General features: G+C 36.2%; 1 protein-coding gene across 10 annotated transcripts in view; it reads left to right on the forward strand.

Annotated features, from left to right (window-relative positions):
* The window catches only part of DOCK7 (dedicator of cytokinesis 7), a 235,837-nt gene that overhangs the window by 99,031 nt on the left and 109,890 nt on the right, over positions 1-26,916 (forward strand). For 9 of the 10 annotated variants that reach the window (XM_032136374.2, XM_032136373.2, XM_058430387.1 and 6 more), the window contains exons 15-19: positions 1,653-1,770; positions 5,023-5,093; positions 8,995-9,133; positions 10,598-10,699; positions 26,512-26,598. In XM_032136374.2, coding sequence (XP_031992265.1) covers positions 1,653-1,770; positions 5,023-5,093; positions 8,995-9,133; positions 10,598-10,699; positions 26,512-26,598 — 517 coding nt within the window. Of the gene's footprint in view, positions 1-1,652; positions 1,771-3,405; positions 4,558-5,022; positions 5,094-8,994; positions 9,134-10,597; positions 10,700-26,511; positions 26,599-26,916 lie in introns of those variants that run through there. The other variant, XM_032136382.2, reaches the window with a different exon arrangement.

The following is a 26,916-nucleotide window of genomic DNA, read 5'->3' on the forward strand; positions in this document are numbered from 1 at the left end:
AGGGAATGACTTCTTAATCTTCCTATTTATTTTTCAAGTGCCAGCACAATGCCTGACATTTGTTGGAGCAATCAGCAAATGTTTTCTTTATAAATTTCACTGGATGATTTCAGTGGTTGGTCAGTCATAGTCATCTTTGATCTTAAGTTTTTTAGACTAACAAGCTGACCAGTCATAACAGTTCTATATTTGCCTTTTACATGTTTTGACTATTTTGAGCACAACTGATTCTTCTTTTTTCAGTACTTCTAGTTGGTGTGCTTATTGTCAAAGACATTCCCATCCTCTGGCATGGCAATTACTTTATTGCTTTTTCTAATTGTAAAGATCATATATTTTCACTGTAAAATTTTAAATAAAGTATAAAAAAAAAGAAAACCATTACTATTAACTAAAACACACTCAAGCCCAGCCATCATTATTAGTTTTTAGAAATATAATTTTGTCCATTCTCTCTCTCTACCTTCCCCCACACCCCCACACAGAGTTTTCCACAAATAGGGTAATGCCACTATACATCCTCCTCTGGAACCTGCTTCTTCTCCACTGTATATTCCATTCAACATGCTAGGTATCTCTTTCCACATCAGTAAATATGGCTGTACATTGTTTGGGGACACATGATATTCCTTCTTATTAATGTATCTTAATTAACCAACTCAGTACTAATGAACATTGTGTTTCTTTATAATTTTGTGTAATCATTCTCTTATGAAAAATGTTGTAATGAATTACTTTGAACACAATCATTTGTACATGTGTACAGTTTTCTCCTTAGGTTAGAGGTGTGTTTGTTGGGTCAAAGTGTTGTGTTCATTTAAAATTTCTATATTGCCCTACCACTCTTCAGAAAATTTAGACCTGTTTTCATTGCCCCAGCAGTTGATTAGCAAGGTTCTATTATACTCAACGTCTTGTTCATTGTCTCTAAACACTAGTCTTCAGGTAAAGTAACTCTTGATTTTTTTTTTTTTTTTTTTTTTTTTTAGCTCTTTGGTGTCTTGAATTATTTCTCTTCTGTGTGTTGGCAGCAAGGACTATTAAAGTTTGTCTATGATAGAGATCATAAGCTGGACAAGAATTCAAATAAATGCAAATTAGGATGCTATTGTTTTGTAGTAACTACCTAACTCTATTATACCCATCATATTGTAATGTGTTTTTGAAAAATAATGTGGAATATTATACCTCTTAAATTCTTAATCACATTTATACAAAAGCCACATTTATAAATGTCATCCTATTTATATGTGCTTGGAGGAACTAAGATAATATTAGAACTATTTTTTTAACTTAATAATGTGTCAGTCCATATTCATTTATTCCAGAAGCCTCTTGTAGAGTGAAGATAATGAGTTTTGAAGTCTGACTGACCTGTACTCTGATTTCAGCTTTGTCACTCACTTGGTTATATGCAAAAATCAGTTAACTTTTCTGAATCTCAATTTATCTGCAAAATTGGGACATGTTTGATTGCTGTGTATTTGAATGATTGCTCTCAGGAACAAATAAAACATCACATGTGAACATACTTAGCATAATTGCTAGCCAATATCAGTAATTCAGTATTTGCTCACTTGTGGTATTTTGTGAGTGATACATAGTGTTTCTTAGATATGTATTTACTATCATCTATACTGTTGCTTTGACAGAAATCTTCTCTACATATACCCTCAGAGTCTTAATTTTGCCAATCGTCAAGGTTCTGCTAGAAATATAACAGTGAAAGTCCAGTTTATGTATGGAGAGGATCCAAGCAATGCCATGCCGGTAAGAAATGTTCTTTTACTTTTCTAATTGTTTGTATAAAGTTCAAATAGACTTTTTTCTTTCTTTTTGGTTGGCAGCTCCAACCTGGAAATTAATGTGATCTTTTAAACCAAATTTCTAACTGCATTACTTTAGGTATAGATAGTAGTGACATTACTTAAAGACTAACTTATTTTTGAAGACTTGGTATATGTTAGGCACTCCTAGAAATACAAAGATGAATAAGACTTGTAATCCAGAGGATATAAAATGAATCCATATAAATCTAAAGTAGTGGTTTTCAAAAGAGGGTTAGATCGATATTACCTAGAGAACTCTATCAAAGTAGAGATATCTTTTCTGTACTTTTGGCATCTATGATTCTTATTCTCCTCAACTCCCTTTAGAATGTAAGGCCAGCTAAGGAGTTGGGAAGTGATGTGTGGTATATGAGGCTGTGTTATAGTTTGAAAATGCTCCGCGGGTGATTTTAATATGTGTGGCTTTTCCCACCTTGGTTGACAAACTCTGGCATTAGTTCTCAATCTTGGCTGCACGTTAGATTCACCTGGGAAGCTTTTCAAAATACCAGTGCTCAGGCTGACTCTCATTTAAATTAAATCATAATCTCTGGGGATTGGACAAGGTTTCAGTATTTTTAAGTCTCACCAGGGATTACATTTTGCAGACAATGTTGAGAATCAAGCTATGTGCTAATTATTAGATGATTGGTATAGGGATTCAAAGGAATAGGTAGGCATTCAGAGGTGGGAGAGAATGCCTTACCGAGGTAACAGGCATCTCATGGAAGAGATGCTTTTGTGCTGAAACCAAAGGTCATTAAAATGTTAATAGCAGTGTGTTTGGAGAGCGGGAAAGGAAAGCATTTCAAGTTGGGGAATGCCTGTGAACAGTAATGACAGTGGTGAGTTGCCAGTGAACCAGAGCACTGGAAGAAAAATCAGAAATAGTAGATTGAGACCAGACTAGAGATTCTTAACTGTCCAAATTGTCATTCAGGATTTGTGGGACACTAATAAATGCAGGTTTCATGAGAGAGAATTTTTGGCTCAGCTGAAGTCAGTAATATGTGGAATAGAAATATGCTATTGCTATAGATGCTCAACCTCTGAGAACCCTAGTGGGATGAAAATGAGCTAAGAATAGGTGCATTGTTAATAGTCTTATTTTATCCTTCCATGTACATCTTTTAATGAAGTTCTTCTGATTTTCCACATACTAGGAAAGATACATTTTTTTCTACCCTATTGCCTCAGTTACATCAACATTTGTAGATATCCTTGACAACAGTGAGCACAAATTATTCATCTTTGTATTCTCCTATGGCATTTTTTTCAGATTATTGCATATAATACATACTGAATAAATATTTGTTGAATAAATGTAGAATTTATTTTTGAGGTTTGGAATTCACATTTCATGTTTTATACTAGTTCATTTCTGCTGAAGGAATGAATGTACTATGATAGTTGATGAAAAGATACTAGATTGTGAAAATAGATTCTTGGTCAGCGTATGTGTGAGTTGCCATATGAATTTGAGCATATGACAAATGTATATGTAGAATAATCTATTTTTTATTGTTTACCTAACAAACTCTTCCTTGTCTTATCATATATGTGGCCTCCTCTACAGAGCCCCAGCTGCACCCATCCTATACTGACAGTTAGACCACTCCCTCTTTGGTGCTACCATAGCATCTTCTCACTTCTTTCATGGGACTTTATCACTTGATGATTCTATATTTCTTAATTTTGCCCATTAGATTGTGAGCTCCTTGAGGGCAGGGACGATGTCTTACTCATATCTATATCTTGACTCCCATCACATTTTTGGATAAATAATTCTCAATCCATATTGCTGAATGATTAAAAGTACATGTCAAATGGTCAAAAAAGGAACACTGTCTGCTTTATGTCATATTATGAAAATAAACAAGTTATTTTGTGAAAAATGATAGCTTCTCAGAGGGAAAAAAGGTATTGCATTTCTTTACTTGTGTGTTAGTAGTCATATGAAAATACAATGTTTTTATGTATGAAATGGCTGATTTGAAAGAGTATATAAACATAGACATACTGTGTTTGCCTTTTTTAAAAAAAGGGCTGTTTAGATGGGTCCTAAGATAACTTTTTGATAATGTAATATTGACATGATGAAATTGTAAACTTCATAATTCTGGCACAGGAATAATTTATGAAAACATACTAAGGTATTTGTAAATTGATGAAATAATATATATCTTAGGAAAGTCATAATTACTACACTTGTACAAACCCTTAAAATAAAAGAGCCTGCTTGAAATGTTGCAAAAAGAAACAGAAATACCTGCTAATATGCCCTTCTAATTAAGGATGATGCCAATTAATCTGTTTGTATAAATAATAAACTTTGAGTTGTTTTACCAGTTGTGTGGATGGAATTGTCTGACATGTTCACATATCTATTCATGCATATGTAAAATGGCTATACAGACTTTAAAAGTTTAATCTCTGGCTAGATAACACTGCAAGTCTGTCTCACATAGGAATTAGAGCTATAACCTTGAGATTGAGCCATTTATCTAATCAGCTGCTCTAATTAACCACAGTATTCCTGTTATTACTCCAGAAGTCAAGAGACAGATATACAAGGCCGAATTACTTTACCTATAAAGTTATTCCAAAAGTAATATTGTATTCTTTTTAATGTGGTGGATTAAAAAATATATATATGCAAAAATATAAGAATGGAGCTCCTCCTCTATTGTAGAGTACCTTGAAGGAAATATTAAAAGCAAAGGATACATAGCTTGACCTAAAATAGGATTTCTGATATCATGTATAATTTATATTTGACTTTCAGAATGACTCTGCTGTTTTAGTGTTGAAGCCAACAATTTGTATAGTAGGTTTATGCCACTATTTATATTTCTTATATAAGTTCCAAATAATATGCTACATCTGATTTAAAAGTGAATTCTTCATCTTCTTTAAGAAAAAGGAAAGAAATGTATCTAATTTCCCAGTAGATATAAATAAAATTGATAGAAACTTTTGAAATATTTAAATGTCAGATGGGTCTGTTGTTGAAAAGAAACTTGTAGTTAAGCAATTGAACTTTTTGATGAACGTCAGTAGGCACATTGTTCTTCATTGGGCTGATTTTGCCCATTTTTCTCAAATAGTTATTAAATCAGACAAATTCTTACATAGATATGAAACATCCAGCATTTACTACAACAAAGTTTCAACATGCTGTTATTTGTTTCAGGTAATCTTTGGTAAATCTAGCTGTTCAGAATTTTCAAAGGAAGCCTATACAGCCGTAGTATATCATAACAGGTACTGAATTCAAATATTTCTTTCAAAGTTACTCACTTCTCAGTGGCATTGTTAGCACTCACATTAGTGTGTTTACCAAATGCTTTGCTGCACTAAATGTGCCAAATTCAAGGCTGACATCAAAGTTATAATTTTCAACCTGTGGATGCACAGCCATTCTCTACTGACATCCCAAATATGACTTTGTACACAAAACATCTTTTCTATCGAATTCTCTGATCCTTTCATTTTTATTATATTGTTATTATCATTGTGGCCGCTGGTCCTTTGGTCTTTCCCAGTTATTTCCACCTGACACGTTGTAGTAACTTAACCCTTTACTAAGCTTGAACACATTAGTCAGTTAAATTGGTGATGTTACCAGTATCCATTAATTCTTTGATTTAGTGACTTGTCATTTTTCTTCCTTGGGAAATTGCTAACTTTGGATAACCTTTAATTTCTGCTTTCTTTTGGGGGGATTATTGAATACTGTTGGAGAAAAATCACAAAATTGTACTAATCAGACTATCACAAATTGATGTTATTGTATCATATGATAGGGCTATAGCAATTCATTTTATCTTTTTTTTTTTTGGCCCCACAGCTCTTTTATAATCTTATTGTCATGGTTTTAACACTTTGCCTTCATTTAGCAGTAGCTACAGGAGTTTCTTCTAGCTCCTACTTCTTTTCTGTGTGCTTTACTCTCAGCATTCCTATTTATTAAGACTATCCAACTTGAGATGGTCCATCAGCTTCTCTACTCTTCATCTCAAATTCTCTATGCTGATTTGCCTTTCCTTCTGTTTCAAGAGGAGTAATGGCCTACTCCCTGTTAAATGTGAATCTTTTCACCTCTGCTTTCAAATGATCCTTTTAACCTCTTCCAGAATATAAGTCAATCATGTATCCCGTTTCTTGCAGCATTAGTCTCCTGCTTCATTGGCTCTGTCTCTTATTCTCAAAAAAAAGCTTCTGTTTCCATACTTAAAAACACAGCAATCCTTTCTCAGTGCTGTTGTATAGTATGTATTTTCCTTGCACTTCTTAAAACTTTCTTCTTTCTTATCTTTATATTGTGGCCTTGTCTTGGGCTTCCTTCTACCTCTTTGAACACTTCTTTTTTTTTCTGTGGTATTCTTTTTCCCATAAGTGTAAGGCATTCCACACAAAACACTAAAGTTTTGCCCTTAACCCTCATTCTTAATGTATTGTTTTCTTAAATAATCATACATGTATCTCTCAGAGTTACATTCAGTGAAAATGCTACTGCTTCAATATTTATGTGGATTGTTTCTAACTCTATTTTTAGTAAAACCTTCCTTCTGAAGTACAGATATGTATTTTTAGTGGCCTATTGAACATACTCATTTGGATGCCCTGCTGTCTTCTCTGTGTTCATGTATCTATCCCTGACTTTTGTCCTGACCCTATGTCTTTCTTACTCTCCATTTTTATTAACGGTACCACCATTTTTCCAGTTACTCGGGCGCAAAATTTAAGACATCTTTGTCTTTCCTCTTCTCTAATATTCAATCATCTGTTAAGTCTTGCTGATTTCCTTTATGCTTTATTACTAGACATAACCTGTGCTGTCCTGTTTCTGGGCCAGTCTTGGTTTTTTTTCCTATTATAATACCAAATCCCTTTATTTATTGCACTCCTACTCATTCTTCAAGGTCCATATCAAATATTACCTCCTGAGTTACAATTCCCTGATCTCAAACTTGAAGTAATCTGTTCAGCTATGTTTTTGAAGCACATAACCCTATATGCTGTATACCAGGGGTCGGCAAACATTTTCTACAAAGGACTGGATGGTATATATTTTAGGCCTGTGGTTATATGGTCTCTCTTGCAGCCATTCATCTATGCCATTATAGTGCAAAAACAGCCATAGACAGTAAAGTTACAAGTAAATGGGTGTAGCTGTGTTCCAATAAAGCTTTATTTATGGACATTGAAATTTGAATTTCATATAATTTTCACATGTTGTGAAATATTCTTTTTTACCCCCAATCATTTAAAAATGTAAAAACCATTCTTAGTTTGCAGGCTATACAAAACCATGCAGTGAACTATTTTTAGCTCATAGGCCATAGTTTGCCAACCCCTGTTTTATAGCATAGCTATTGATATATGTGTGTCTTACTTATATTCCTACTAAGTTGCCTACTTTTTGAGGGTAATTTTTTTTTAATGTTCATCTTTAAAACCACCACAAAAGTAATGCAATGTTTAGCCAAAGGTGGGCAATTAAACCTACTTATTGAATGAATAACTGTCTTAGATATTTAATTTTCAACAAAAGTCTTCACATTACGTGATTTTTAGGACAGAAGTGAACTAAAACACTGAATACCAGGAAATATATTGATAAAGAAGATAGTAATTTCTAAAAATTATCCCATTTTATTGCTAGGTCTTTATTTTTGTTCTCAGCATTAGTGGAATTAAAATGACTATGCTATCTGACATTGTTGGTAAACTCAACTTTCTCATAATTCAGTGGTGATTGGTGGGATTAGTAATAAGATGCCTAGTGTCTTATTTTTTTTTTTACTGAAGTCATCAAGTTCTCAGATGGCTAGCATTAGCTATCTTTCTTGTTTATTATCAAAAGCCTTGTTCTACTTAATATTCCTGTGTTCAAGTCTATACCTGTTAATGTTTTTGAGGCTTATTTGAGATGGAAGGATATTTGACCTATTAACATCTAAGGAAGAAAACCTGATTGGTGGGACAGACCTCGCTTTAAAGATAGTTGGAGCAGTATGGTTTGGTTGCATTTTTGTTGAATATAATTCTGAGAGATACTCACTGAATATGGAAGGTTGGGATGCTAAGGTTTTATCCCTTTTTGTTATGAATAGCAGCCATGCTTTTCTATAAAAGCACCCTCTTGGGATTATTCTTAGTGAATATTGAGAAGAAAGTGTCATTGGTTTGGTCAAACAAGATATTTGATGTATTCTTAAGAGTCTGGAAGCGCTTCTAAACTGAGGCAAATGCAGTTTGTGGGCGTTTCCTGATTTTACTGGTTTTTTTGTTTTAGCAGTCAATTCTAGTCCATATTTAGGATTTAGGTAGCTTTTTTTATTTCTTCAACAATGAGATGGTTGATATAAGACAGTCTATAGAGCAAAACTTGATCTTTTTTTTTTTTTGGTCTCACTCTGTCACCTAGGCGGGAGTGCAGTGGCAGGATCATAGCTCACTGCAGCCTTGAACTCCTGGACTCAAGTGATCCTCTCTTCTCGGCCTCCCAAGTAGCTAGGACTTTTTTTTTTTTTTTTTTTTTTAATTTTTTGTAGGGACGAGTCTGGCTATGTTGTGCAGACTGGTCTCAAACTCCTGACTCCAAGTGATCCTGACGCCACAGTCTCCCAAAGTGCTGGGATTACAGGTGTGAGCCACTACACCTGGCCTCCAATGTGATATTTTGATACTTAGTTGTCTAAAGATGCCTTTTTTCCCACTTTTTTTTTTACAAAAGGATGGTAAACATTAGTTTTAATATGAAAGCATTCTCCTATGAAGGAAAAATGTTTTATGTAATGTTTATCAGAATTGGCTCATAAATAGAGAACTCCTTACCTTAGTGTCCTCTTTTATGCAGCTTCCAATCTAATGGAGATCTCAGGATCAAGGTGGTGATTATTAATGAACTTTTAAATAGTAGGATTACTCAGCCCATTAAGAAAAATGGGATGAGAAATTTCAGAAACAGTGGCAGCTGTCTTATATGGAAGTAAGATTTAGCTATTTAGAGATTGGGGATAAAGAAAAATATTTTGGACTAGAGGAAAAATTAAACATGAAAACATGAATCTTAAAATTTTAAAATTATTCAAACATACAAATACATTATTTATTTTGAACAAATTACTGACTGTTGATTTTTTTTTTTTGTATGAAGGTCTCCTGATTTTCATGAAGAAATCAAGGTTAAGCTTCCTGCTGCTTTAACTGACCATCATCACTTGCTTTTTACTTTTTATCATGTTAGTTGTCAACAAAAACAAAATACTCCTCTTGAAACACCAGTTGGATATACAGTAAGTCCTTTTGGTTGAATATTTAGATCAAAGAGCTAAAATAATGGTGATATTTAAGAAATAATTGATATTTCTTGTTATTTGTGTTTTGTTTTTTGTTTTGTTTTTTTTTTGAGACAGAGTCTCTGTCTCCCAGGCTGGAGTGCAATGGCGCGATCTTGGCTCACTGCAACCTCCGTTTCCTGGGTTCAAGCAGTTCTCCTGCCTCAGCCTCCTGAATAGCTGGGATTACAGGTGCCCGCCACCATGTCCAACTAATTTTTTTGTATTTTTAGTAGAGACGGGGTTTCACCATGTTTGCCAGGTTGGTCTCAAACTCTTGGCTTCAAGTGATCTGCCTGCCTTGGCCTCCCAAAGTGCTAGGATTACAGGCGTGAGCCATGGCGCCTGGCCTGTTTCTTGTTATTTGACTATTCCTTGTCTGATTCCCCACAGTTACGAAGTTGCATTGATTAGGAAGAGCCATTATAACAAGAAAATGCCCATTAATGTAATTAGCTAATGTAATTAATTGATTTTTTAACTAACATGTATAAACACTTGGGTGTTGGTCCTGATTATCAGGTGTATACCCAACAATGCAGTATAAATATAATAGGTTCATAGACTCTTCAGCAGATAATGATTTTAATATAAAATGAGTAAAAGAGACTATTGGAGAAGAAATTAAAACCCTTGAGTATTTTTCAAAATTATGCTTTCCAGCTTGGCATAACCCCATCTCTACCAAAAATACAAAAATTAGCTAGTCTTGGTGTCGTGCACCAGTGATCCCAGTTGCTAGGGAGGCTGAGATGGGAGGATTGCTTGAGCTTGGGAGGCAGAGGTTGCAGTGAGCCAAGATCATGCCACTGCACTCTGGCCTGGGCGACAGAGTGAGACCCTGTCTCAAAAAAAAAAAAAAAAAATTACTATGATTGAATTGCAAAGATAAACCTAAGATGAAGGACGTCATGGTATAACACAGTTCTGTCAGAAAAATTATGCTTTCAGCCAAAAGAGAACAGCCAACATTTGATTCATTATTTTTGTCTCTTGCAGTTTGTGACATGAGGTTTGCTCTAACTGTAAGAAAATAAATTTATGATCATACTTTTTGTTTCTAACATTCCTGTCTAATGAATTATTTCTTTCACTATTTACATTGAAATGATTATCTCAGTTTTAAAATAGATTTACTTCATGGCTTTTTTCTAAGACCAACTTTTTGCCTCTAGATTTTAATATTGCATGGTTAGTAATAATAATGTTTTGGTGATATCCTCCTTAATGAAATTTCATTAGGGAAACTTCTCTTTAGAGGGATTATGAAGGCCTATTATTATTATTACTTATATAATTAAATCCTTTAATGTTTGATGATATGAGACAAATTTGGCTTGTACCAAGTTCTTAAAACATGCTAAGTAATTATTTTTATAGCAAACGTATTTAAAATAAAATTGTTTTCTTTTCATTTAAAAGTGGATACCAATGCTTCAGAATGGACGGTTGAAGACTGGCCAGTTTTGCTTGCCAGTCTCATTGGAAAAACCACCACAGGCTTATTCTGTACTGTCTCCTGAGGTCAGTATCTCCCATGTTGACATTCTCCAGATTGAATGAAATGGGTTTTTTACTATAAAGATGTTTTTACCAAGCAAACTCTTGCCATTTCTTCTACTTAAAGTTTATAGATAATGAAGGAAAAGTATTTTCTCCCGTGATTAAAATTCTTTTACATAAAACTTAAAAGCTTTTATCCTGTTTTTAAATTTAAATTTAAATTTAATTTTAAATTTAAATATCCTCATTTTAAAACCAAAATAATACATGGAATGTAAACTCAAAAGATCATTTTGGAGAATTTTCATACTGTAACTTGAGAAACTTCTTTAAATAAATGAATATTTCTTTTTTTTTTAGTAGACAACATTTCGCTAAAAGACTGGAGGAAGAAAAACAGATTTAAATTAATTTTTTAGAATCTTTTTGTAATTGAAGATCATGTGAATGAAAACAAAGTAGCTGTGAACCTGTAATACAAGAGATATTGGCAACTTTGATGATTACATATGTGTTTTGAAAGACTTGTAAAACAAATATTGGACAAATCTCAATCAAGAATCAATAGCCACCGTTCATAAACCAGAGTTCCTCTTGAGAGAAACACAATGGTTGTCAGTGTCTCTTAATGATTTTGAATATAACTGCTGGTAAATGTTACTCTAAAATATGTTTTGTGAATATTTTCCTGGTGGCATTTGTTTTCAGAATACAGTTCAAAATGTATTCACAAATAAATTTGTATGTATTTTTATTTTTTAAAAACAATTCAAGGCTATTGCTCTTATCTTATTTCTCACTGTTCTCTGTCACTCACTTTTGATAGCCACATAGCACAGAGCCTCTGCTATTCCTCACACATGAAAAGTGCATTTCCATTTCAGGCCCTTTGCTCTTCCTTCTGCTGGCAGTGCTCTATTACAAAGCCTGGTTCTTCATTTTACTCGGACCTCTACTCAAATATCACCTCACCAAGGAAGTCATCTATGATTATTCTAAATAGCAGCCTCTCCCACTTTATCTCTTTATTTTTCCTCATGTCATTTATCATTGACTTTATGTTTAAAATGTTTTTTGTTTATTCTCTATAGAGTATAAACACTATGAGGGTAGGAACTTTGTCTCTTGCTCATTGCTGTCTACCAGTATTTAGAACAGTACTTGGCACATCATAGACACTCAATATATATTTATTAGATTAATGAATAAAGACAGTAGAGTAAGAAATATGACTCTCCCTCCTCCCAATCTTTCATTCATTTTTCCAGGGACACATCTTTTCAGTGATGACTTTTTCGTGTGACTTTGTTATACAGAAAGGTGGCCATTTGTCAGAGAGCATTATGTTTCAAAGGAGATGTTTTAAAAGAAAATGTATTTTTATTGAAGTTAAGGATTTGTTTTTACTTAATTACAGTGCAAGTTCAGCTTTCTAAAGGGAGACTCATGATTTTCTTCTAGCTACCATACTATATATGCGCACAGATCAAGAATATGGTGATAATTTGGATTTGACTATAGACATATAGCTGCTTGATATGTGAAATAAGCCACCTGATTAAGAGCCAAAACTTTTGTAAACAGTTGACCCTTAAACAACATGGCAGTAAGGGGTGACATCCCTCTTCCCTAGCATGCACTTGAAAATTCACATATAACTTTTGACTCCCTAAAAACTTAACTACTAATATAATAGCTTACTGTTGACTGAAAGCCTTACCAGTAACATAAACAGTTAATTAGCATGTATTTTGTATGTTAAATGTATTATACACCATATTCTTAAAGTGATATAGAGAAAAAAATGTTCTTAAGAAAATCATAAGGCACAGAAAATATATTTACTATCACTAAGTAGAAGTGGATCATCATCAAGGCCTTCATCCTCATTGTCTTCATGATGGGTAGGCTGAGGAGGAGGAGGAAGAGTAGGGATTGGTCTTGCTATCTTAGAGGTAGCAGAGGCAGAAGAGGTGGAAGGGGAAGCAGGCACACTTGGTGTAACTTTACAGAAATACGTCATAATTTCTGTCTGACATTTTTGCTTTTTCATTCCTCTAAAAATGTTTCCAGAGCAGGATGCAGTGGCACACCTATAATCCCAGCTTCTTGAGAGGATCACTCGAGTTCAGGAGTTCGAGGCTGCACTTTGCTGTGGTTGTGCCTTTGAATAGCCAGTGCTCTCCAGCCTGGGAAACATAGCAAGACCCCATCTCTTTTAAGAAAGTGTTTCTGGCCAAGTGTGGTGGCTCATGCCTGTAATCCCAGCACTTTGGGGGTCCGAAGTGGGCAGATCACCTGAGGTCAGGAGTTCAAGAACATCAGGGCTAACATGGCAAAACTCCTTCTCTACTAAAAATACAAAAAATTAGCCAGGTGTGGTGGCGGGCACCTGTAATCCCAGCTACTTGTGAGGCTAAGGCACGAGAATTGCTTGAACCCGGGAGGCGGAGGTTGACAGTGAGCCGAGATTGTGCCACTGCACTCCAGCCTGGGCGACAGAGTGAGACTCTGTCTCAATATAAAAAAAAGAAAAAAATATTTCTATGTGATGCCAATCTTTATTCCATCGTTTGTTTTAGTTTCAGTGCCCTTAGCACAGATGGGTCCATGTTTTAAAAGAAGTGAAAAGCAGTCTTGAATAACCCTTCTGCCATGTTGTATAATGTCAGTTTGTTTTCTGACACTGTTTCTTCTGTTTTCTGCCTCAGTGTCTGGCCCTGGTTTAAAAGCACTCATCTCCATCAAGTCTTCTTCTATTAATTCCTCCAGTCTGGTGTCTATGAGCTCGTGAATTTCTCCTTGGAAATCTGTATCCCTCACTTCTTTTTTTTCCTTTTTGCCATATCCACAATTTATTTCATGATTTTCTTGACTGGTTCTGTCATAAAGTCTGTGAAGTCATGACAACCTCTGGACACAGTTTTCTGCAGCAGGAATTTATTGTTTCAGGCTTGATGGCTTTTGTTAGAACAATGATAGCATTTTCGGTGGTATAATCTTTCCAAACTTTAATGATGTTCTACTTATTGGGGTTCTCTTCATAGCATTCACACTCCCTTCTGTAGAGTACCATGTGTGATGAATCTTAAAGATCCTTATGACTCCCAATCTAGAGGCTGAATTAGAAACATGGCATTTGGGGGCAGGTAGAAGACTCTGATGCCTTCTATGTTGAACTCATGGGGTTCTGGGTGGCCAGTGGCATTGTCTAATATCAGAATAACTTTAAAATGCAGTTCCTTACAGCCAAGGTACTTCCTGATTCCTCCCCTTTTCCATACTGTTCTTCCTTGTAACTGTATAAAATTAGGATTTTTAAAAATTATGGTAAAAATGCTTGGCGTGGTGACTCATACCTGTAATCCCAGTGCTTTGGAAGGCTGAGGTGGGAGCAGGAGTTCGAGTTTACAGTGAGCCGTGATTGCACCACTGCACTCCAGCCTGGGTGACTGAACAAGAACCTGTCTCTTCAAAATAAATAAATAAATAAAAATATTATGGTAAAAATATATAGAACATAAAGTTTATCAGTTTAATTTTAAGTGTACATTTCTGTAGCCTTAAGTATATTCACAGTGTCCTGAAAACAAACCTTTTAAAACTACTTTTAAAATGAAGTATTTATATGCCAAAATATGACATTATTTATTTTATGAATTTAACAAAAAGCTTATTGCATTGTTTTACAAAGATTTAGTGTTTCTGGTATATGTAGTTCCTATTTTATTCACTTTCTCTGCTTTATAATATTATTCAGTTCTTACCTCTTTGAAATCCATTCTCAAAATAAAGCAATTTTAAAATTAAAATTAGGTGGTTTAATTCTATTGCTTATGATCAAATAAAACATTTCCCTGGCTTTTTCTTGCATGTAGACATAATCCAAGTATTTTTTTCCCGTGACCTACAAATCTCTGAATGATTTGGTCTTTTCCACTTCTCCAACATCATCATCTACAATCGCTACTACATCCCTTTCTCTCTGCACTGACAGCTTCTTCCAAGCTTTTTTCTGCCTCCAGCCCTTTGAATTTTCTCTTTTCTTTTCTTGATCTTGATATAGCTGAGTCTTTTTCTTTATTAAAATTGTAGACACAGCAGCATCTCCTCAAAGAAGTCTTTCTTCACTGCATGAATTTGCAACCTTTCCCTCCTCCATGCTGCTGATACACACTCTGTTTCTTTTTAATTCTGTTTTATTTACTCAACAACATAGCCACAATCCAACTCTGTATGTAGGTAATTGTGTAGGAATAATTTAAATCTTTATATACCAAATTTAGCAAAGTTAGCTCTCAGAAGAGGTGTGCGATTATGAAAGGATTTTTGTTATTTTTTTAAAAATCTATATGCTTTTGAACGGCAATATAGCATAATCTTCTAAGGCTTTAATCCTGGCTCCAACACTTAATTGTGTGACCCTGGGCAAGTTTCTTAATCTCTCTGCTATGGAACAGATTGTTTTCCCCCCAAAAAATCATATATTGAAGCCTAACCCTCAATGTGATGGCATTTTGAGATGGAGTCTTTGGAAGGGAATTGGGTTTAGACAAGGTTATAAGGGTGGGGCCTTTGTAATTGGATTAGTGCCCTTGTAAGAAGAGACCAGAGAGCTTGACATCCCCTCTCCCCCAGTGTGGGTATACAAGCAAGAAGGTGGCCATCTGCAACCCAGGGTGAGAACCCTCACCAGAAACTGACCATGTTGGCACCTTGGTCTTAGACTGTCAGTCTCCAGAACTGTGAGAAAATAAATATCTGCTGTTTAAGTCACCTGTTTCTGGTACTTTGTTATGGCAGCCTGAGGAGACTAAGACACTTTCTGTGCCTCAGTTTTTTCATATGTAAAATGAGAATAATTAATACTTACAGTAATTGGTTGTATTGATGATTGAATGATATAATAACATGGAGAGCATTTGGAATAGTGCCAGGCACTTGGAAAGTGCTACGGAAGTGTTTGCTACTATTACACCATTGCTATTGCCATTGCTTATTAGAATATTTTAAGATAACATTTTTCACTTTAGCTTGAATCGAAATTACCTAGAGGGTTTGTTGTAACACTGATTGTTGAACCTTATTTCCCGAGTTTTTGTGACAGTCGATCTAGGTTGGGGCTTGAGTATTTACATGTCTAACAGTTTCCAGATGATGTTTGTGCTGCTGATTCTCAGACCAAACTTTGAGAACTGTTATTTTTTATTTATTTTTAAGTTCTGGAGTACATGTGCAGGATGTGCAGGTTTGTTACATAGGTAAACATGTGCCATGGTGGTTTGCTGCACCTATCAACCCATCACCTAAGTATTAAGCCCAGCATGCATTAGCTATTTTTCCTGGTGCTCTCCCTTCCCCACGCTCCCCACAACGGCAGGCCCCAGTGTCTATTGTTTCCTTCCCTGTGTCCATGTGTTCTTATGGTTCAGCTCCCACTTATGAGTGAGAACATCCAGTGTTTGGTTTTCTGTTCCTGCATTAGTTTGTTGAGGATGATGGCTTCCAGCTCCATCCATGTTCCTGCAGAGAACATGATCTCATTCGTTTTTATTACTGCATAGTATTCCATGGTGTATATGTACCATATTTTCTCTATCCAATCTATCATTGATGGGCATTTGGGTTTATTCCATGTCTTTGCTATTGTGAATAGTACTGCAATGAACATGTACGTGCATGTGTCTTTATAATAGAATGATTTCTATTCCTTTGGGTATATACCCAGTAATGAGATTGCTGTTTCAAATGGTTATTTCTGGTTCTAGGTCTTTGAGAAATCTCCACAATGTCTTCCACAATTATTGAACTAATTTACCCTCCCACCAACAGTGTAAAAGTGTTCCTATCTCTCTACAGCTTCACCAGCATCTGTTGTTTCTTGACTTTTTAATAATCGCCATTCTGACTGGTGTGAGATGGTATCTCATTGTGGTTTTGATTTGCATTTATCTGACGATCAGTGATACTGAGCTTTTTTTCATACGTTTGTTGGCCACATTAATGTCTTCTTTTGAGAAGTTTCTGATCATGTCCTTTGCCCACTGTTTAATGGGATTGTTTTTTTCTTGGAAATTTGTTTAAGTTCCTTGTAGACTCTGGATATCACACCTTTGTCAGATGGCTAGGTTGCAAAATTTTTCTCCCATCCTGTAGGTTGTCTGTTCACTCTGATGATAGTTTCTTTTGCAGTGCAGAAGCTCTTTAGTTTATTTAGATCCCATTTGTCAATTTTTGCTTTTGTTGCAATTGCTTTTGATGTTTTTGTCATGAAATCTTTGCTTGTGCCTATGTCCTGAATGGTATTGCCTAGATTTTCTTCTAGGGTTTGTATAGTTTTGGGTTTTACATTTAAGTCTTTAATCATCTTGAGTTAATTTTTGTATAAAGTGTGAGGAAGGGGTCTAGTCTCAGTTTTCTGCATATGGCTAGCCAGTTCTCGCAGCACCATTTATTAAATAGGGAATCCTTCACCCATTGCTTGTTTTTGTCAGGTTTGTTGAAGATCAGATGGTTGTTTAGGTGTTTGGTCTTATTTCTGAGTTCTCTATTCTGTTCCATTGGTCTATGTGTCTGTTTTTGTACTAGCACCATGCTGTTTTGGTTATTGTACCCTTTTAGTATAGTTTGAAGTTGGGTAGCATGATGCCTCCAGGTTTGTTCTTTTTGTTTACAATTGTCTTGGCTATATGGGCCCTTTTTTGGTTCCATATGAATTTTTAAATAGTTTTTTAAAATAATTCTGTGAAGAATGTCTACCGTAGTTATATGGGAATAGCATTGAATGTATAAATTACTTTGGGCAGTATGGCCATTTTCACAATATTAATTCTTCCTATCCATGAGCATGGACTGTTTTTCCATTTGTTTGTGTCCTCTCTGATTTCCTTGAGCAGTGGTTTGTAGTTCTCCTTGAAGAGGTCCTTCACTTTTCTTGTTAGCTGTATTCCCAGGTATTTCATTCTCTTTGTAGCAATTATAAATGGGAGTTCATTCATTATTTGACTCTCTTCTTGTCTGTTGTTTGTGTATAAGAATGCTTGTGATTTTTGCACATTGATTTTGTATCCCGAGACTTTGCTAAAGTTGCTTATCAGCTTAAGAAGCTTTTGGGCTGAGACAGTGGGGTTTTTCTAGATATAGGATCATGTCATCTGCAAACCAAGACAATTTGACTTCCTCTCATCCTATTTAAATACCTTTATTTTTTCTCTTGTCTGATTGCCCTGGCCAAAACTTCTAATACTATGTTGAATAGGAGTGGTGGCTGGGCGCAGTGGCCCATGCCTATAATCCCAGCACTTTAGGAGGCCAAGGCAGGCAGATCACTTGAGGTCAGAAGTTCAAGACCAGCCTGGCCAACATAGTGAAACCCCGTCTCTACTAAAAATACAAAAATTAGCCAGATGTGGTGGCATGTGCCTGTAATCCCAGCTACTAGGGAGGCTGAGGTGGAAGAATCGCTTGAACCCAGGAGGTGGAGGTTGCAGTGAGCTGAGGTCGTACCACTGCACTCCAGCCTGAGTGACAGAGTGAGACTCTGTCTCAAAAAAAAAAAAGGAGTAGTGGGGAGAGTGGTGAGAGAGGGCATCCTTGTTTTGTGCCAGTCTTCAAGGGGAATGCTTTCAACTTTTGCCCATTCAGTATGTTATTGGCTGTGGGTTTGTCATAAATGGCTCTTACTATTTTGAGGTATGTTCCTTCAATACCTAGTTTATTGAGAGTTTTTACATGAAGTGATATTGAATTTTATCAAAGGCCTTTTCTGTACCTATTGAGGTAATAATGTGGTTTTTGTCTTTAGTTCTGTTTATGGGATGGATTACGTTTATTGATTTGCGTGTGTTGAACCAGCCTTGTGTCTCGGGGTTGAAGCCTACTTGATCATGGTGGATAAGCTTTTTGATGTGCTGCCAGATTTGGTTTGCCAGTATTTTATTGAGGATTTTTGCATCGATGCTCATTAGGGATATTGGCCTGAAGCCTTCTTTTTTGTTGTTCTGTCTTTGCCAGGGTTTGGTATCAGGATTTTGGTATCAGGATGATGCTGACCTCATAAAATGAGTTAGGGAGGAGTCCTTTGCAGTTGTTTGGAATAGTTTTAGAGGAAATGGTGCCAGCTCTCTTTGTATCTCTGGTAGAATTCAGCTGTAAATCCATCTGATCCTGGGCTTTTTTGGTTGGTAGGCTATTTATTACTCCCTCATTTTTAGAACGTGTTATTGGTCTATTCAGGGATTCAACTTCCTGGTTCAGTCTTGGGAGGATGTATATGTCCAGGAATTTATCTCTTTCTTCTAGATTTTCTAACTTACTTGCAGAGAGGTTGTTTGTAGTATATTCTCTGATGGTCGTTTGTATTTCTGTGGGGTCAGTGGTGATATCCCCTTTATCATTTTTTATTGTGTCGATTTGATTCTTCTCTTTTTCCTTCTTTATTAATCTAGCTAGTAGTCTTTTTATTAAGTTTTAAAAAAAAAAAAACACCTTCTGGATCTGTTAATTTTTTGAAGGGTTTTTTGTGTCTCTGTCTCTTTCACTTCTGCTCTGATCTGGTTATTTCTTGTCTTCTGCTAGCTTTGGGTTTTTTGTTGTTGTTGTTGGTTCTCTAGTTCTTTTAGTTATGATGTTAGGATTTCAATTTGAGATCTTCCTAGCTTTTTTTTTTTTTTTTTAGTCAGGGCATGGTGGCTCATGCCTGCAATCCAAGCACTTTGGGATGTTGTGGCAGGGGAATTACTTGAGGTCAGGAGTTCGAGACCAGCCTGGCCAACATGGTGAAATCTCATCTTTACTAAAAAAAAAAAAATAAATACAAAAATTAGCCTGGCATGGTGGCACGTGCCTGTAATGCCAGCTACTCAGGAGGCTGAGGCAGGAGAATCACTTGAACCTGGGAGGCAGAGGTTGCAGTGAGCCGAGATCGTGCCACTGCACTCCAGCCTAGGCGACAGCAAGACTCTGTCTCAAAAAAAAAAAGATCTTTCTGGCTTTTTAATGTGGGCATTTAGTCCTATAAATTTCCCTGTTAACACTGCTTTAACTGCATCCCAGAGATTCTGGTACATTGTCTTTTTGTTCTCATTAGTTTCAAAGAACTTCTTGATTTCTGCCCTAATTTCATTATTTACCCAACAGTCATTCAGGAGCAAGTTGTTCAATTTCTGTGTAGTTGTGTGGTTTTGAGTGAGTTTCTTAATCTTGAGTTCTAATTTAATTTCTCTGTGGTCTGAGAGACTGTTTGTTATTCTTTCAGTTATTTTGCATTTGCTGAAGAGTGTTTTACTTCCGATTATGTGATCAGTTTTAGACTAAATGCAATGTGACACTGAGAAGATTGTTATTCTGTTGTTTTGGGATGGAGAGTTCTGTAGATATCTGTCAGGTCCACTTGTTTTAGAGCTGAAAAGAACTGTTATTTTTAAAGAAATTTTAAAAAGCTGAAAACAAGTGTTTTAGATTGAAAGAGCTAATAGTGTTTATTGCTTTGATAGGTTTCAACTTACTCTGCTGGCTTTTTTTTTTTTTTTTTTTTAATGTTTTAAAATCTTTATTTTTTGGCCGGGCGCTGTGGCTCACGCTTGTAATCCCAGCACTTTGGGAGGCCGAGGCGGGCGGATCACAAGGTCAGGAGATCGAGACCACGGTGAAACCCCGTCTCTACTAAAAATACAAAAAATTAGCCGGGCATGGTGGTGGGCGCCTGTAGTCTCAGCTACTTGGAGAGGCTGAGGCAGGAGAATGGCGTGAACCTGGGAGGCGGAGATTGCAGTGAGCCGAGATCGCGCCACTGCACTCCAGCCTGGGCGACAGAGCGAGACTCCGTCTCAAAAAAAAAAAAAATCTTTATTTTTTGCCTCAGAGATGTTGAATTTCTTTTTATTTATTTTTATGATACTTTTTAAGTTCTGGGGTACATGTGCAGAACGTGCAGTTTTGTTACATATGTATACACGTGCCATGGAGGTTTGTTGCACCCATAAACCTGTCACCTACGTTAGGTATTTCTCCTAGTGCTGTCCCTCCCCTAGCCCCCCACCCCCCGACAGGCCCCAGTGTGTGATGTTCCCCTCCCTGTGTCCATGTGTTCTCATTGTTCAGCTCCCACTTCTGAGTGAGAACATGTGGTATTTCGTTTTCTGTTCTTGAGTTAGTTTGCTGAGTATGATGGTTTCCAGCTTCATCCATGTCCCTGCAAAGGACATGAACTCATCCTTTTTTATGGCTGCATAGTATTGCATGGTGTATATGTGCCACATTTTCTTTCTCCATTCTATCTATCATTGATGGGCATTTGGGTTGGTTCCAAGTCTTTGCTATTGTGAATAGTGCTGCAATAAACATATGTGTGCATGTGTCTTTATAGTAGAATAATTTATAATTCTTTGGGTATATACCCAGTAATGGGATTGCAGGGTCAAATGGTATTTCTAGTTCTAGATCCTTGAGGAATCGCCACACTGCCTTCCACAATGGTTGAACTAATTTACACTCCCACCAACAGTGTAAAAGCGTTCCTATTTCTCCACATCCTCTCCAGCATCTGTTGCTTTCTGACTTTTTAATGATTGCCATTCTAACTGGTGCGAGATGGTATCTCATTGTGGTTTTGATTTGCATTTCTCTATTGATCAGTGATGATGGGCTTTTTTCATATGTTTGTTGGCTGCATAAATGTCTTCTTTTGAGAAGTGATTGTTCATATCCTTTGTCCACTTTTTGATGGGATTGTTTATTTTTTTCTTGTAAATTTGTTTAAGTTCTTTGTAGTTTTGGTTATTAGCCCTTTGTCAGATAGATTGCAAAAATTTTCTCACATTTTGTAGGTTGCCTGTTCACTCTGATGATAGTTTCTTTTGCTGTCCAGAAGCTCTTTAGTTTAATTAGATCCCATTTGTCAATTTTGGCTTTTGTTGCCATTGCTTTTGCTGTTTTAGTCATGAAGTGTTTGCCCATGCCTATGTCCTGAATGGTATTGCCTGAGTTTTCTTCTAGGATTTTTATGGTGTTAGGTCTTATGTTTAAGTTTTTAATCCATCCTGAGTTAATTTTTGTTTAAGGTGTAAGAAGGGGTCCAGTTTCAGTTTTCTGCTTATAACTAGCCAGTTTTCCCAGCACCATTTATTAAATAGGGAATCCTTTCCCCATTTCTTGTTTTTGTCAGGTTTGTCAAAGATCATATGGTTGTAGATGTGTGGTGTTATTTCTGAGACCTCTGTTCTGTTCCCTTGGTCTATATATCTGTTTTGGTACCGGTACCATGCTGTTTTGGTTAGTGTAGCCTCGTAGTATAGTTTGAAGTCAGGTAGTGTGATGCCTCCAGCTTTGTTCTTTTTGCTTATGATTGTCTTGGCCCTGCAGGCTCTTTTTTGGTTCCATATGAAGTTTAGTTTTTCCAATTCTCTGAAGAAAGTCAATGGTAGCTTGATGGGGGTGGCATTGAATCTATAAATTACTTTGGACAGTATGGCCTTTTTCCTGATATGGATTCTTCCTATCCATGAGCATGGAATGTTTTTCCATTTATTTGTGTCCTTTCTTATTTCCCTGAGCAGTAATTTGTAGTTCTCTTTGAAGAGGTCCTTCATACCCCTTGTAAATTGTATTCCTGGGTATTTTATTCTCTTTGTAGCAATTGTGAATGGGAGTTCGCTCATTATTTGGCTCTCTGCCTGTTATTGGTGTATAGGAATGCTTGTGATTTTTGCACATTGATTTTGTATCCTGAGACTTTGCTGAAGTTGCTTATCAGCTTAAGAAGATTTTGGGCTGAGACAGTGGGGTTTTCTAAATATACAATCATGTCATCTGCAGAGACAATTTGACTTCCTCTTTTCCTATTTGAATACCTTTATTTCTTTCTCTTGCCTGATTGCCCTAGCCAGAACTTCCAATGGGAGTGGTGAGAGAGGGCATCCTTGTCTTGTGCCAGTTTTCAAAGGGAATGCTTCCAGTTTTCGCCTATTCAGTATGGTATTGGCTGTGGGTTTGTCTTAAATAGCTCTTATTATTTTGAGATATGTTCCATCAATACCTAGTTTATTGAGAGTTTTTAGCACGAAGGGGTGTTGAATTTTGTCAAAGGCCTTTTCTGCATCTATTGAGATAATCATGTGGTTTTTGTCATTGGTTCTGTTTATGTGATGGATTACGTTTATTTATTTGCATATGTTGAACCAACCTTGCATCCCAGGGATGAAGCTGACTTGATCGTGGTGGATAAGCTTTTTGATGTGCTGCTGGATTCGGTTTGCCAGTATTTTATTGAGGATTTTCACATCGATGTTGATCAGGGATATTTTCTTTTCTTTTGAAAAGAAAATTTTCTTTTTTTGTGTGTCTCTGCCAGGTTTTGGTATCAGGATGATGCTGGCCTCATAAAGTGAGTTAGGGAGGATTCCCTCTTTTTCTGTTGTTTGGAATAGTTTCAGAAGGAATGATACCAGCTCTTCTTTGTACCTCTGGTAGAATTCAGCTATGAATCCATCTGGTCCTGGACTTTTTTTGTTGGTAGGCTATTAATTACTGCCTCAGTTTCAGAACTTGAATATTGGTCTGTTCAGGGATTCGACTTCTTCCTGGTTTAGACTTGGGAGGGTGTATGTATCCAGGAATTTATTAATTTATTCTAGATTTCTAGTTTATTTGCATAGGGGTGTTTATAGTATTCTCTGATGGCATTTTGTATTTCTGTTGGATCAGTGGTGATATCCCATTTATCATTTTTTATTGCGTCTATTTGATTCATCTCTCTTTTGTTCTTTATTAGTCTGGCTAGTGGTCTGTCTATTTTGTTGATCTTTTCAAAAAACCAGCTCCTGGATTCATTGACTTTTTGAAGGGTTTTTCATGACTCTATCTCCTTCAGTTCTGCTCTGATCTTAGTTATTTCTTGTCTTCTGCTAGCTTTTGACTTTATTTGCTCTTGCTTCTCTAGTTCTTTTAATTGTGATGTTAGGGTGTCAATTTTAGATCTTTCCTGCTTTCTCATGTGGTCATTTAGTGCTATAAATTTCCCTCTCCACACTGCTTTAAATGTGTCCCAGAGATTCTGGTAAAGTGTGTCTTTGCTCTCATTGGTTTCAAGGAACATCTATTTCTGCCTTCCTTTCATTATTTACTCAGTAGTCATTCAGGAGCAAGTTGTTCAGTTTCCATGTAGTTGGGTGAGTTTCTTAATCCTGAGTTCTAATTTGATTGCACTGTGGTCTGAGAGACTGTTATGATTTCCTTTCTTTTGCCTTTGCTGAGGAGTGTTTTACTTCGAATTATGTGGTCAATTTTAGAATAGGTGTGATGAGGTGCTGAGAAGAATGTATATTCTCTTGATTTGTTGTGGAGAGTTCTGTAGATGTCTATTAGGTCCGCTTGGTCCAGAGCTGAGTTCAAGTCCTGAATATCCTTGTTAATTTTCTGTCTCGTTGATCTAATATTGACAGTGGGGTGTTAAAGTCTCCCACTGTTATTGTGTGGGAGTCTAATTGTCTTTGTAGGTCTCTAATAACTTGCTTTATGAATCTGGGTGCTCTTCTATCGGGTGCATATATATTTAGGGTAGTTAGCTCTTGTTATTACATTGATCCCTTTACCATTATGTAATGCCCTTCTTTGTCTCTGTTGATCTTTGTTGGTTTAAAGTCTGTTTTATCAGAGACAAGGATTACAACCCCTGCTTTTTTTTTTGCTTTCCTTTTGCTTGGTAAATATTCCTCCATCCCTTTATTTTGAGCCTATGTGTGCCTTTGGCCATGAGGTGGGTCTCCTGAATACAGCACACCGATGGGTCTTGACTCTTTATCCAGTTTGCCAGTCTGTATCTTTTAATTGAGGCATTTAGCCCGTTTACATTCAGGGTTAACATTGTTGTGTGTGAATTTGATCCTGTCATAGATGTTGAATTTCTTATCTAATTAGTGTTGAAATTTGGTAATGGGGATTTGAATTTATTTGGTTTTATTTTCTGTACATGATAAAAAAAGATAAAACCATAGGAAAGAAATCTCTTGTATTTTTCTATATATTTTTTTGTTTTGGTGAATCTTTTTTCATTTGTTTAAAAGATATTCATAATTGCTTGTTGAAACATTTTTAATGATACCTGCTTTAAAATCCTTGTCGAGTCTATCTAGCATCTATGTCATCTTAGTATTGGTGTCTGATGATTGTCTTTTCTCATTTCAGTTGAGAGTTTCCTAGTATTGATATGATGAATAATTTTAAATTACATCCAGGACATTATAGTTACCGTGCAACTCTAGATCTTACTGAAATATTCTGTTTTAGCAGTGGGGGCCAGCGGTGCTGCTGTCAGGTAGAGGTGAAGGTCCACATTACCCACTCTGCCTCCTTTTACTTTCTAGGGTGGATCCAGTGAGGGGGCTCATTACTGGGTGAAGGTGGAATTTCAGGCTCCCCACGAGGCCTTTGCTGACCCCTTCCTGGTTGTGAGGGAGGGGGGCACCTTGTTACTGCTCCACATGGCCTCCACTGTCACCTCCGTTGGTTGGGGGCTTGTTATCACCAGGCAAGGGGCAGATTCTCAACTCTGTCTTTTTTGATAGCACCCCAATGTGTGTGGTGTGAGTTGGGGAAAGGGGTACCTCATTTCAGGCTGCTAAGGGTGGCTGCCTAGGCTCTCCATTCAGTGTAGGGAGGCGAGAGTGGGACCAAGATTTGTTCCCTTATAGCTAGCTGGAATATTATTGTCTTTGGCCAGAGAGAGTAGGCTTTTCTTGGGGCTTTGTTTCTCCACTTCTTTTGGTGTTTCTGGGTTGCCATCCTCTCTAGCTCTCAGTCCAGGACATGTGAGGCAAAAGTAAAACCCAGAAAATGCTGCCTTGTCGTTTCTTGCATCCTGAGATCTCTAGCCTGTCATCATTTTTCTCTCTACCTTTCAGAGTCTTTATGTTCATTTGTATGTCAGGTTTCAGAGTTTTTAGCTGTACTTAGCAGGAGGAATAGAGAGAATTTATGTACTTTTAAAAGTTATTTTTTATGAAATAACTTTGACATTCCTAGCAATTTACTTCTGAAAAAATGTTTTCGGCGTGGCGTGGTGGCTTACGCTTGTAATTGCAGCACCTTGGGAGGCCAAGGCAAGCAGATCACCTGAGGTCAAGAGTTCAAGGCCAGCGTGACCAACATGGTGAAACTCTGTCTCTACTAAAAATACAGAAATTAGCTGGGCGTGTCCCAGCTACTCGGGAGGCTGAGGCAGGAGAATCCTTTGAACCTGGGAGGCGGAGATTGCAGTGAGCCGAAATCATGCCACTGCACTCTGGCCTGGGTGACAGAGCGAGACTCCATTTCAAAAAAAAAAAAAAGTTTTTGAATCCTTAAACCGACAGGCTTCTTTTGCTTGCAAATCTTTTAAGACCCAATTAAAATATAATAGGAATGTTTAAAAAGAAATATTATAGCCATTAAAATGATATTGTAAATTTGAATTTATTGACGTGAAAAGAGATTCACAATGCAATAAATGAAAAACAGGTTTCAGAATAATGTTTGGTGTTAAGTATATACAAATGTGTATAAAAATATATGTACATAGATGAAGGTTTAGAATGATATAAGGGGATATATCTCTGGGAAGGTAGAAATTTTGTGTGTATTATTTTATGCTTTTTGCTCCTGGAGACTTTTAGTTCTTTTGTAGAAAACATTGCTTGATTTTGAAATAAGAATGAAATATAAAAGTTCTTAATTTATTTACAGTGAATAAAAATATATTTTCACAATATTTTTCTCATTGGGATATTGTAATTTTTGTTTATTTTCAGAGTTCATAATCTACTTAAGCATCTGTGATCATTATATTTAATATCTTACAGGTTCCTCTACCTGGCATGAAATGGGTAGATAATCACAAAGGTGTTTTTAATGTTGAAGTTGTTGCTGTTTCATCTATCCATACACAAGTGAGTTTTAATAATTTTTATTATCAAATTTCACTTAAATAAATTGAACGTATTACCTAATACTTGTGATGTCAGTTTTGTTACCTGTCATAAATCTGTCATTGCTGTCAGATTTATGAGAATATATGTCAGTTAAAAACATACAATATTTAGAAGATTTTTTTTAAAAAGAATCAACAAAATGTCATTGAATGTCAACAACAGCAAACATTTTTGTTTCAAAATGTCATTGACTTCATTTTGAACAGTTAAGTGACTTGTTTTTTCTAAGTTTCTGGTACATGGCAGAATAATTAGAATTGAGAAACCATCATCAGC

The sequence above is a fragment of the Hylobates moloch genome, unplaced genomic scaffold (genome assembly GCF_009828535.3).
Source record: "Hylobates moloch isolate HMO894 unplaced genomic scaffold, HMol_V3 SCAFFOLD_18, whole genome shotgun sequence".
Classification (NCBI taxonomy): Eukaryota; Metazoa; Chordata; class Mammalia; order Primates; family Hylobatidae; genus Hylobates; species Hylobates moloch.